The sequence below is a fragment of the Leuciscus leuciscus genome, assembly GCF_965113295.1.
Source record: "Leuciscus leuciscus genome assembly, chromosome: 11".
NCBI lineage: Eukaryota > Metazoa > Chordata > Actinopteri > Cypriniformes > Leuciscidae > Leuciscus > Leuciscus leuciscus.
This window is the reverse complement of record NC_138735.1, coordinates 3,111,608-3,125,494: the sequence shown is the minus strand read 5'-3', so window position 1 is coordinate 3,125,494 and position 13,887 is coordinate 3,111,608. Positions and strand designations below refer to the sequence as shown.

Here is a 13,887-nt window from a genome sequence, read left to right as displayed (position 1 = left end):
TTTTTTTTTGCATAAGTCTCTATGCCATTTTTATAAATCTTTCTTTGCAGTTTTTTGTGTGACAGAAACTATCTCTGTGCGCAGGTCGACATCACGTTAGAAATGATGTTATATGAGGCTTTTCAGTGAAGTCAGGGTTGATCGGTCTTTTCAAATCAGATGTTTGACCTCAAGAAATGATTGAGCTATGAGTTCATGACAGCGTTTGAAGGCCACACCGTTCTCCTAAATCTCTCCATTGAGTTCCTCTATAGCAGGGCATCGCTGTGCTGTTTACTGACTAAACCCATGAATGTAGAATCAGACCGGTATGTAATTCTACAATAAGCGGCGGGCGAGTCTCGACACATCAGCTGAGCCTCGGGGAATGAAGAGGTGTTCGCCTTCCTCACACTGCATCATAATCTGCATCATAATCTGTCCTTTCAGACCCGCGTCGTCATTGCAGTGTGAAAGTGTCTTCCGCCCTGTGAAACCCGAGGTGGTCTCAGTGCCAGCATTGTCGTTTAATCAGGCTTGAGTCTACATGGACCGCCAGACATGCTGTTACACGCACACTTAACAGCTATTAATGAGCGCCAGGCCTCTGGAAGAGTGTGGCCATCAACGCTCTCTGGAGGTTTGAGGCTCAGAGTTGAGTTCTGCTGGAGATAGATTTAAAGCCTACTGTAAACATATTGATGAATCTCATGGTTGCACAACCGCACAGATTGGGGTTGAAACAATAATTATAGTTAATTTATCAAATAATAATTAATATAATCAATTGTGGCCTAAGTTAAATGTGAAATTACACAGTTTATAGTGTCTCACTTGACCCATAGGAATCATGTTATTGGTGTAACCTGCTTTTGTCAAGTTGATTCAGTCATTTTAAATATCATTGACTTGAATAAAACCATTTCATTAGTGCCACGTGGAGCATGTTTAGGTCACCGGACAGTTTTTGCAGATAGCAAAAAATAATTACAAGTAATTTAGGTGGTTATGAATAATTATTCAGATTACTGTGTTGGCCAACTATTCTGCTTCTGACAAACTATACAACTTCTGACCAACTTGTCATACTAGTTAAACGACAAATGAATAAAAGCAAAAGTTTCCCAGGAACTGTTTCAATCTCACCATCACCTTTTCCCCCCAAACTTTTTTTAAACTCTATTACTAAATCTTTGGAAGAATTTAAAGATAATAATATTTCTTCTTTTGTTGTTGCCAAAAGCACTTTTGACATGCACCTTCTGTATTACGCTTTCAACCATGTTTTTGATTAATAGTCTTTGAATAATAAGTATCTTTAACCCCCAAATCATGGTTAATATTTACAGGTAATAACAGAGTTATTTACCTGCCTTCTGATTGGTCAAAACAACATTTCATTCATGCTAAAAACCACAATGTAGTAAAAGCTATAGCGGGAAACCTGTTCTCCTGTGTTAGCGTTTTCATGCTCAATACGTCTGACTCAAAAAAATCAGGTGCATAAATAAGTGCTTTTCATTGTCAGAGAGCAAGAACAAGTGTCTTCTTGTACACAGTTTACAGACTTCTTGTGTTGTAAAGATCGTAACAGAGATCAGGGCTGTAGTGATGTTATCGCCACCGGAGGAAGTGATGTAATGTGACTCATCTGGAAACAAGTTCTTGACTGCGCACATTTACTTTTGCTCAACATACCTGAGATCATGAGAAAGTGTTTGTTTGGCATTGTTGTAATGTAGTACTTTTTTTTTTTTTCATTACAAATGATGAATTGCTGAAATGAAAAAAAAAAAATTTTGTCAAAAAAAAATACTTTTTTTTTTTTAAATTTTTTTTTTTTACTATTTGTCTCTTTTATAAATTACTATATATTTTTGTCTTTCAATTTCCAGACCTATATATGGGAAAAGAAATCAAGATGTTCAATGTCGTCTCAGACTTTTGACCCCACTGTAGATTTTTATGACTTTTTCCCAGCTTGTGAAACATGCAATTTTGAATGAAAAAGTATATTTACACCAGGAGGGTCTATTTACACTGTGACCGGGATAAGGCGTCTCTCTCTCTCACACACACACACACACACACACACACACACACACACACACACACACACACACACACACACACACACACACACACACACACACACACACACACACACACACGTCTGTTGCCTCGGGTGTGCTTCTCACAATAGCTCTTTGATACAATAGGTGCTTTACAGCCATTGGAAAGTGTCATGACATGTCGCCCAACCGCCTTGATTTTGCAAAGATAAAGCTTGTGGTTAGTTCTGGAATGATTTGTAAAGATACTCTTCTTTGTTAAGTTAATATGCTTTCATTGAGCGTTCGTCTCTATTGTGCCATAGACTTCCTTTCCGTTCTCCCGGGAAAAGTTTGCGGCTTTGATTTAGAAAAGAGTGGCTGTCTGCGGGAAAACTTCTGATCTTATGAATGCTTGAAGCTTATATCAGCATCTGAAAGACTAAATGAAATCGAGGGGCGGTACTAATGAAAAGAACAATATTTGAACAAGTTCTGCAGCTGGCTATGGACTTTGTTTCTCTTTCTTTTCCTGATGCACTCTTTCCTCCCCTGGATTGAGATGGATGAGGTCTGGGCTGCTCCTAGTTGGTTTAGTTGAAGCCTGGATTTGTTCAGCGTTGTGATTCAGACGTGGCTGTATTACTTCATCGAGTTATAAATGATGCGTTGACAAAGGCGTCCCTGTCTGCTCTGATCTCACACCATCCTGGAATGTTTTCTCCATCCATCATCCCGTCTCTGGTGCGGCGACCTCCTCTTGGGACACGAGAGCGGCGGATAATAGATGTGTTTACGGTGGACAAAGAAATGTTTGTTCTGTGTGTCAGTGTAAAGGAACGTTACTTATAAAAGCATTATGTTGTGTTACGCCTAATAAAACAATTACGTTGAATATTGTTTCTGTTCATGGAAAGTTGCACTTTACTTCTGCATTCTCAGAATGGATTGCTAAGTTTGACTCGCAGGTCATCATGTCACATATTCTCAGTGATATGCCACCTGTCACAAAAACATCAAGAGATCCCAGATCCATTGTTCTTTTGTTTCTCATAATGTCATATTGGAGATGTTATTGTTGTGACAGTGGTTGAACGACACCGCGTCCGAGACAAAGAAAGGAAAAAAGTTGAATGGCATTTTACAACCTTTATCTCGGATTAAAAAGGTCTTCACACATTAGTCATCTCTCTTTTTTCTCTCCGGCGTGTTGGATGATGGATCTGGCCCACAAAAGTTCTTCAAATGTAAAGTGCAATATTTTACAAGCCTGCTTTACTCTCTTTCTAAAAATAAAATAAAATAATATTATTAAAAAAAATTATGCCCAAAATGCTTTTAATGAAGCTTTTTAAGATGTATGTGTATTTATGCTGTTCATGTCAACATGTTCTTAAGCTACATGAAAAATAAAAAATAAAAAATGTTACTTGTATCCCCTTTATTGTAACACATTGCTTAAATGCATTGGCGTCCCTGTCAGCTCTGATCGTACCCCATCCTGGAATGTTATCTTCATCCATCATCATGTCTGTGGCGTGGCGACCTCCTCTTGGGACATGTGAGCGGCTGATAATAGATGCATGCTAACTGTAACCATCACTTCAAGAAACATTCATGTTACATTCAGGCTACTTATTTGGCAGAAACTATTATCCAAAGTGACTTCAAGGTGTGCATATTATCAGCACGTGTGTTCATTGTTGTTGGTGCTGCCAGGCTCTACCAGTTGAGCTACATGAACAAAACAATAGTGTAACTTGTAACTCCCTCATTATAACACAATAACGATTGACTTATACTATCCTGGAATGTTATCTTCATCTATCATCACGTCTCTGGAAAGGTGACCACGTTTTGGGACACGTGAGAGACTAATAATAGATGCATGCTAAACTGTAACACATAACCTGAAAAAACATGCATTTTACATTTATTTATTTGGCATAAACTGTTATCCAAAGTGACTTTAGGGTGTGCATTTTATCACCATATATGTTTCCCAGGAATCAACCCCATATTATTGGCTTGGTGGTGCCACGTTCTACCGGTTGAGCTACGTGAACAAAAAACAATAGTGTTACTTTTAACCCCTTTATTGTAACACATTATTTAAAGGGGTGTTATAATGCCCTTTTCACAAGATGTAAAATAAGTCTTTGATGTCCCCAGAGTGTGTGTGAAGTTTTAGCTCAAAATACCCCACAGATATTGTTATATAGCATGTTAAAATTGTCACTTTTTGAGGGTGAGCAAAAACGCACCGTTTTTGTGTCTGTTCCTTTAAATGCAAATGAGCTGCTGCTCCCGGCACAGTGGGCGGAGCTTCAACAGCTTGTGTCCTTTTACCTCACACAGACATGCACTGAACATTTCAAAAACTTTTAGCCTTTTATGTTCAAACCGGAGTCAGAAAGATGGAGAGACTCGAGAAGAAGTGACAACATGTAGACAACATCTCTGAATGGTTGGTTGATGAATTTATGTAGCTTATCTGTTCTAGTCAATGATTAGCATATTCTGTCTTGATAATCTATAAATCGTGTTCCAGGGGGCGGGGTTTATGTAAATTCTAGGGTTGGTGATGTCACTAACCCGGGAGGAATGTGGTGTAGTCTCTACCAGCCGTTTGTTGTAGTCCTTAAAAAGCGATTTCTATAAAAGCAAATATCTCCCTTTGCTTTGAACTTTGAGCGTTGTAACTTTGCAGATGTTGTTTATGCTCAAACAGCAACATTACACACTAACTAAAGTTAGAAAAGTGAAATCATAATCAACCACCCCTTTAAATGCATTGGCATCCCTGTCTGTTCTGATCGTACACCATCCTGGAATGTTATCTTCTTCATCCATCATCATGTCTCTGGCGTGGCGACCTCCTCATGGGAAATAATAATTAATAATCCGTAATTTCTCTGCACTCAAAGCGCTTTACATAGCAGGGTGTGAGCGGCTGATAATAGATGCATGCTAACTGTAACCCATCACCTCAAGAAACATTCATGTTACATTTATTCATTTGACAGAAAGTGTTATCTAAGTGTTTCCTGGAATTGAAACTCATGTGATTGTTGTGCAATGCTCTACTAGTTGAGCTACATGAACAAAAAAGAAAGTATTACTTGTTAACCCCTTTATTGTACCACATCAACACATGACTTAAATGCATCACACTATCGACATGTTTTGGATGTATAGTGAGAGCCGGTCTGCATGTCATATCATGACACACTTGTCTTTCCTGCAGAAAAGGCCAGATCTTTCTCTCTCTCAAGGCTAAACTACTTATCCTGCTTCATTTATCTTTCCTTTGCCCTTCATGCTTTAATATTTCATCCCTCACATCACGGAGGGACAATGTCGTCTTTTCTCCTTGTGCAAAGGTTCAGTTCTTAAATCACGCATAAGAGACCTGGGCCATCCCTGCAAACCCTCCTTCATAAATAATAACTGCACATCCATCCCTCCAAACAGGAGAACAAGCCTTTCCCTTTCAGCTTTTGGTGATTATTGGGTCCATTTGATCTTAAATCTGCATGTTAGTCGCTGGGTTTAACGGCCTCGGTGGATGTGGGAGGACGAAGCGCTGGCCAGCGGTGCATGTCGTCTCCGCAGCCAATTTGTTCAAATATTTGCTGAGTCTTGTTCTGGGTTTGTGGCCTGAAAATGTCTTCCAGATTAACTCTGTTAAAACTTGGATGAACTGGTTGACATTGTTCCTTTTTTGAATGGGTTCAAATTTCTGTTTTATTTGATTGTGACTTATTATTCTGCTGAATTATTTTGTGGTTGGTGAAGTATTAGGATGGACTATATTTCTATATAATTGCTATAATTATGTTTTAATGATGGTTTTTTAATGCTTGCAAAAACCTGGAAATGAATTTTGTATCTCTCTCGTTCTTTAGAAGAAATATTAAGAGGGAAAAAAGGGGGGAATAATTAGTCAACATTAGGGATGCACAATATATTGGTACCATATTGATTATCCATCGATATTAGAGCTTTATTTTTAATTTAGCAAAAGTGACTTTTCGACTGCTGGATATTAGATGTATAATATTGGATATTTAATCGTTTATCTTTGTTTCGACTATTTTAAAATTACTTTTACATAAAAATTATGTATTTGCTTTCTTAATACATGTTTCTGTTCTTGTTCTGCACAATTGTGACTTTATTTCTCAAATTCTAGTAAGACAAAAAACGAACTATTGTGACAACATTTTGACTTTATATTTCACAATTATTTATATATACTGTATATATATATATATATATATATATATATATACATACATATATATATATATATATATATACATACATATATATATATATATATATATATATGTATGTGTGTGTATATGTGTGTGTATATGTATATATATATATAAATCTGAATTGTGACTTTGTATCTATTTCTCACAACTGAGACTTTATTTTTCAACACTGTGAATTTATTTCTCATAATATCTTATATATAACTTGTTCTGTATCTGCAACATCTTTTCATTTAGCCTGACGTCATCAGAAACCCTTTTACTTCCAAACATTTGACATACAGAATTGAGACTTTTCACAATCCAGTCGGTTTTGTGGATTAAATTGTGTCGTGCCAAACTTTCTTTTTTTCTGATTGCATATCCAGTTTTACTTGGAAATACATCAGATTAGGGATGCAAAGGGAAAAACGATGGATATGTAGATGGATGGATGGATGGATGATAAGGCACATAAAGCTACAGAGGGAAATCAGTCATCGCTCTGGTCAAATGGCCGACATAGACTGGAAGTCGGCATAGATGGAAGCCAATTTCTCCCATTTTCTTCTTCATCATCAGCTGTCTTTGAAGCTCTTCCAGGGTCTGTGGATGCCAGGCTGACTGTGGGTTATTCAGCTGTGCCCAGTTATGAGATTACAGCGCTTCAGATGAGCTGAAACGATCAGGCACAGAGGAATGTGTGACAGGGACTGGCTGTGAATGTTGTTTGGAAACATCAGACTTTCATGTTTTTAATCATTTCATTCTATCCCCATTTTCTTTGTTCTGGTACAAGACAGCAGACAGCTAATGACGTGAGTCAAACATATAACTCCCACAAATAGTAGGTCAAATGATCTGTTATGAGTTATTTTTGCATTGATACTTTGTTAAATAAGCCTATTATCTCATTCAATGCAATACTGAACATTCCTCCTTTTCTTCTCTGCAAGTTCTTGCCAGGAATCCTGACAGTTTTCTTTCGCCTAAAGTTAGTTGCCTTTTACTGAGGATATTTTGAGATGGTGTGAAGTCGGTGTGACACTGATTGCAACTCTCTCTGTCCACTTCTCTTCTTTTAGGACCCAGGCTACTGGATTCAGGTTCATCGGCTGGAACATGGAGACGGAGGGATCTTGGACCTGGATGACGTGCTGTGTGATGTAGCCGATGACAAAGACAGGGTATGTAGTGAGCGTGAATATTTATTTTTTTGCTTTAGGAGAGACGCTGATCTCTAATGTGATTTAACTTCAACTTTCATTTCCAGTTTGAATGTACCGGAGGCAAAATGCCTGAGACATTCTGACTTAAATTAATTTTTCTGAGATGACAACTGGATGTTACTGGCTTGACTGGCCTCGTGACGACAATAAATGTGTGTTTACTTGAATCATTTTAACCCAGACATATAAATGCCTGGTATATACTGTCGGAATATATAAAGTTTATAAACTTTTTAGGCTAACAAGTATATTTTTGCCTATTACCCTGATTTCGCTCGGCATGTAAAGACGTGTAACTGGTATTTTGGTAGAGGTGTTTTGTGTGCATCTCTATTTATGCTTTGACATCAAAATATCACGTATGCGTTTTTGCATTTTTAGGTTTTTATAATAAGCTAATTTTAGATGGTTATCAGCATTTTGTTGTACATGTGATCAATCATTGTATACGACCAACTCAGTCTCATTAGAAATAGTTGTATATGATTTGGCGAATTCTTATGAATTCGTACAATGTGATTTTAATGCAAGCGTGCACATTTTTTGAAAAAAAATAAAATAAAAATAATAAGCATGAATGTCCATCCCTAAACCTAGTTATGAATTCTCATGAGATTACCATGAGTGATGCCACTGTGTGAAGCAGTTATCTATACTTATTTCATTATGTTTCACACACTACTTATGTCTATGGGTGAGTGAAAACATGGCCTTTCGACATCCACCATGTTGTTTTTTGGATGCAAGGCTGCCATGTATTTTGAATACAGATTGCCCGTGTTTATGATAAACTAGATGTCAGGATATCAGAAATTCCACATGTTTCCAAATCCCTTTAGCCGAGGGAGGGTGAGAGAAGGCAGAGGTCGTCCTTGCTTTTGGACTTTTGTTTTTCTCAGCTGTTATTGTGGTTATCTCATCTGTGTTTCGATTTCTATTCACCATGCTTGGGAATGGCCAGGAACATTGACTGTTTATTACTAGTGATGCACTGATATTTCAGTGACCGAAAAGTTTTTTTTGGTTTCGGCTGGAACAGTTTTGTCCGTCCGGAAAGGTGATGTTTAATTTGTGCTTTTCCGACAGTGCGTTTTGACTGCTCAAAATCTATAACAGGTAAACATGTCAGATATGTGGACAATAGAGCTGGGTTGACATTATCGCTTTATCACATTTATTTGATCTTCATTTTAATGAACTGAGATGTTTTAGTCGATGCATGAACAAAAATTTACTAAACATTATTTGTAGCTGCAGCGCCTTAGTTCAAGCGGCACGTAAGCCTCTTCTTTACTACTAGTTATAGCATGAAATAAACATGAATGGACGTCAGAAGGATTGTTGAAAGATACAGTACAACTTACTGAAATGTCTCAAACAGTGTTTCATGATGTCGATATAACAGCTTGTGAACAATGTCATGTGATGTTACATTTACCTCAGAAAAGCCATTTAATGATAAACGTTAGAAAAATAACATGGAGCAATTTGCTAAAACTTTTGCACTTGACTAGATTACATATTCATTATATTCTGTTGTCTTAATTATTTAATGTATGTTTAAATTTTGTATTACAGTTGGCATTTCAATGTTTATATTTCAACAATGAATTGGAGTAAAAACATAATTATATCAAATATATCATAGCAAGTTGAGTCATAGCATTTTAAATGTTTATTAAATAAAATACAACTCAGTTTTAATTTAATTTAATTAATTAATTGATTATTAATTCAGCTAAATTAAAACATTATCATTAAACTGGTGTTAAAAAAAAAAAAAAAGAAAAAAAAAGTTATTAATCCTCTTCCTCTAATTTCCTGTGTGAGTCTGTGTGTGTGACTAACTTCATTGGGCAGAGTGTGACTTGCCAGTTTCGGACCACCTCATGCTAAATACTTTTTTTTATTTATTTTTTTATGCATTTTTCATCCAGGAAAAGCATCATGATTTTGTCATAGCAATGGAATTTGGGAAGTTTCCTCTTGTTCGGCCCTGACTAGCACATCGTGAATAATGGCTAATCTCAGCTCCGCTCAAGAGATTTGTCCCTCTGGTGTGTTTATAATCGTAGTTTGTTCATTAGCGTCGCTGCTAATGTTGTCAAGCCCTGATAAATTGTGTTTAGCCAGCAAGCTAATTAGTCCGTCCGTTCCTGCTGGGCTCTGGTGACATCTCAATGCCTACAACAGCTTTTGTTCCTAGTGATTTATAATCATCCTCTCAGCACGACCACAATTGATAATCCATGTTAGCTCAATTAGTAAACCGCACACTCTGGCTACACTTGCATTGTGCCAAATCCATACTATGAAGCTAATTAGCATTAGCATCTTAAGCAGACCTACATGCTTGACATTGAGAGCAGAGGATATTGTCATCGATACTTGAAAGCACACCCTGCTGAACCCTAGATATGTGTTATACAATGCTGAATACTAGAGCTGCGTGATATTGGAAAATAATTACATTGAAAACAACTTCACCAGATGACTTGAATAGCTCTATCTGGGGAGAATTAATCGTTCTAGAATGATTGGGGTGATTTTGTAGGGGGAGTGGATCTGTATGAAAATAAGAAAAGATAAGAATATGTGGCCGATATATTAAAGCTGATAAATAATGGATTATTTCCTTCAGCTGAGACACTTTAGATGGTGTCATAAAGTCTACATAAAATTAACATATAATTAATTATACATGATAATTGTGTACTTGAGACATGGCTTTTAAAGATGAGACTTTTGTTTTTGTAATCAGGCTCTCAAAAATTACATACAAATTTGGATTTAGATTTATCGGCCAATATATAGATTTTTTGGCTTTCAAATAAAGAATTATCGGTTATCGGTATAAGCCTAAATTTTAATGTCGGTGCATCTCTAATCAAAATGTATTTCCATATTCATATAACATGTTATTGACGTGGTACATAGGAGGGTGGGTAGAAAAACACTGTATTTTGCATCCGAAATGCCGTGACTTTACAGAGAGAGTCATTTGAGCTGTCGTTCTTGTTTGGGTTGTTCTCCGAGATCTGCCGCAGAGCAGCTGTAGATTCAGGAAAGCGCTCAGGCTTGTGTGTGTCTGGAGAGATGCTGCTCATCTCGGGAGGCTGGAGCTTTTTCCCCGCCGGGTGTCATGGTAACATCTCTGCCAGGACTCAGTCAAACGCCCTGAATCTGTGTGAGAAACCGCCGAGAGCCACGCAAACATCCCTCACACACTCTCATCGTCTGTCCTTGTTGACATGCAGCAACAGATCTCAGTGCACCATGCATTACATCCTGCAAGATTGTTAGTCTCGCTTCGTCTCTCTTGTTGTTTTTTCTATTTTTACATCGTTGTCTCTCACTGATTTCTCTCCTGTACCCTTCGAGATGTTTCCACTCACTGCTTCTGTGCTTCTGTGCTCATTTCTCATGACTGAGGATTAGATCTGAGTAATATTCTGCTATATGCTGTGCACATGGTGAACCTAAGTAGCTTTGCGTCTTTGTGTGTTTCTGTCAGATGTCCACGGCTTATTTTATTTGCTTGGCCTTGTGTGGTTGAATTAACATTTAAGGCTTAAATTTTCCAATATTATTCAATTTCTAGTATTATGATGCTAACACAAGAAGGGCTCTTTTATTTAAATGTTTTAGCGATGCTTTGTGTGTTCACTTATAAGCATTTTATTGACTCTTTAGACAAAATATATAAATATAAGTATGCATATGTTCTATATTTGATGCATTAAGCTTTAATGGCTCATATTGTAGAATATGGTTTGAATACATACAATACAAACTTTTTTTCCTCCATATTCTGAGGCCCAAACTGAGCTAAAATATGACATTTTGTGCAGTTGCTGATATTTATATGATTAAAAAGTAAGATGAAATTCTGATGCTTGTAATGTAAATCAATGAGATTTTTATTACAGGATAGCAGACTGCTTACATAAAATGCATATAAATATCAGTCGTCACTCTGTGTCTACCAATAATGTCTTATTCGACCTTATTCAACCTTATTTCGATCTAAAATATTTGACTTAAAATACTCAATCTTAAAATAATTTTTGTCATACAGGAATGAGTAATAGATCATTAGAAACTGTAAATTTCTACTTTTATTTGTGTACACTCACAATAACGACACAACTTTTGTGCTTTTGTAAAATAAAGAAAATAGGGTGTGCTTTCAGCCTTCTCAGTCTCTGTGAACTTCTTTCTGAAACGCGTCACAAAAATGAACCAAAACTTATGCTTATACACTGAAAAAAATTTGGAGTAGGATTTACTTTAAAAAAGCTAGGAAACTTTTTTCACTCAGAAAATGCTAGTAAATTTACAAAGATTTGCCAAGTAAAAACCTAAACATATTTATCAGTAGCTTTAATTAGAAATCTTTAAGTTAAATTTACTTGGAATATGGAATTAAGTAAACTTTACTTAACCTAGTTAAGTGAAAGTAACAAAGAAAATAAGTCATTTTAACTTGGCTAGTATAAGGTTGATTATTATCGATTTAGTTGAAATTTCCTTTGAATTACATTTCACTCAAACAATAATAATGAATTATACCAGTCATTTATAGTATGTGTTTTACTTAGATTATCTAAGTAATTTATACTACATCATGTCAGATGTTAAGCAACATGTGAATGCAAAGACCTCAATACTTGGTAGACAATACACAATGACGGTAACATTTGATGGATCGTTTTTGTGTTTGAATGTGTCATTTTGAGCAGAAAATTTACTCGAAATGTCACAAAATGGCAAGTTACTAATCCTGACAACAAAAGCAATGATAAAACAGTGTAAATACAGCCTGAAACCAGTGAAAAATGAACCTCATTAATTATTCAAGGTCCAGTGCATGATGGGAACCCCAGTATCAGAAAAGTTGAGTAATTTTTACTTAATTTTATTTAGTTGATATTTACGCTTTCATTTCTACTTGCTTGAATTACTGATATGGAATTTACTTAGTTTTTTAAATTCTTGCCTGAACTAGCTTTTTCATGTAAATTACATTGTTTTTTTTCAGTAGTATTTACTTCACCAAAAAATCATTTTTTACAGTGTAGTTTTATGATCAAAGCTCTGTAGTTTTAAAACATATAATGCAATGCAATACAATGAAGATTGAGAAAAGAACAAATAAGCGTTCTTCAAAAGCCTGATGAATAATGTATGGATAATCAAGTAAACCGAAGCTGCTTCAGTCCAGTAAGTGTTCATCTCAAAATATTACTAACAATGTTAAAAGTTATTCTTACATTTACTTTATAAAAACCAGTAAAAGTTTCACAGCAAAAAGATACGAGCTTAACGTAGACGTTTGTACAATTATACTAAAAGGCTTTTACTTGCTAAAAAAGTGTAAGCTGTCAATCAGACGACAGAAGGCATGTTGTGGATTGTGAACAGAACAGGTTTTTCAGCAAAGTTTTAATCATCTGGATCATTTAAGGCCTTTGAAATATGAAACGAGGCTTTTCAGGATTAAGAACACTAATAATTTAATAACACTGTGAAATGTTATCTTTAGCAAATCTCAAAATGAACATAAATTCTTCATATTCTACATTGTTTTATTCCTAAATGCACTTATTTTTTTGTGATTTTATTTTGATTTCTGCGCTAAAATATTAATGCTCCATTACATTTTAAAATGACCTACACTAAACCCTAACCCTCCCCGATAGTGTTAACAAAAGCAAATGCGACATAAGAACGTTATCGTAACCATGACATTTTAGCTTGTTTTTGAACTATATTAGTTTACAAATCATGCACTATGATAAAAAAAAAATTGTTGAGGTCATAACATAATTGTACAAGGAGCCGCGTGAAAACAAGTCTTTATTAATCCATAATCTGCCCCTGAAATCATAATTGTGTGTGAATTGTGTGTGCTGTTTCACTGCCTCTGGTGTTCAGTTCTGTTAGAAACTGCAGTGATATTGTACGTATTTTGCGTTTTGCCACAGGAATGTTTTTCCAATGAGCCTGTGTTGAATAATCAGCTGATCTGAAGTTATCCTGAGTTTAGAGCAAGTTTGACTTCAGATTTCAGTCCCGAAGCTGCAGTGCTCGTCTCAGGACGTCCCAGTCTGTCGTCTTGATATGGAAATAGACTCATGGAAGCTGCTAAAGCCCCGAGAGCCTGTTCAGAGCCTGTGAAATATGTCCAGCTGCTGCTCCTTTAGGAAGTTTCTGTGTTTATGGACTTTACAGACCGCCGTTCCTTCATCCTGAAGCTCCTGGTTCTAATGGGGAAATGTTTTTCCAGGTGTTCTCCTGTCCTCCCGCTAATGCTCTGGCCTCGGATGCCGGATGTGACTTTCCATGATTAATATTGTATAGTTC

At 36.3% G+C, this 13,887-nt stretch overlaps 1 protein-coding gene across 1 annotated transcript in view; it reads left to right on the top strand.

The window, feature by feature from the left end:
* Window positions 1-13,887, top strand: part of pard3aa (par-3 family cell polarity regulator alpha, a) — a 460,595-nt gene that overhangs the window by 45,631 nt on the left and 401,077 nt on the right. The window contains exon 2 of the mRNA XM_082183270.1: window positions 7,378-7,479. Within this exon, the coding sequence (XP_082039396.1) occupies window positions 7,378-7,479 (102 nt within the window). The remainder of the gene's footprint in view (window positions 1-7,377; window positions 7,480-13,887) is intronic.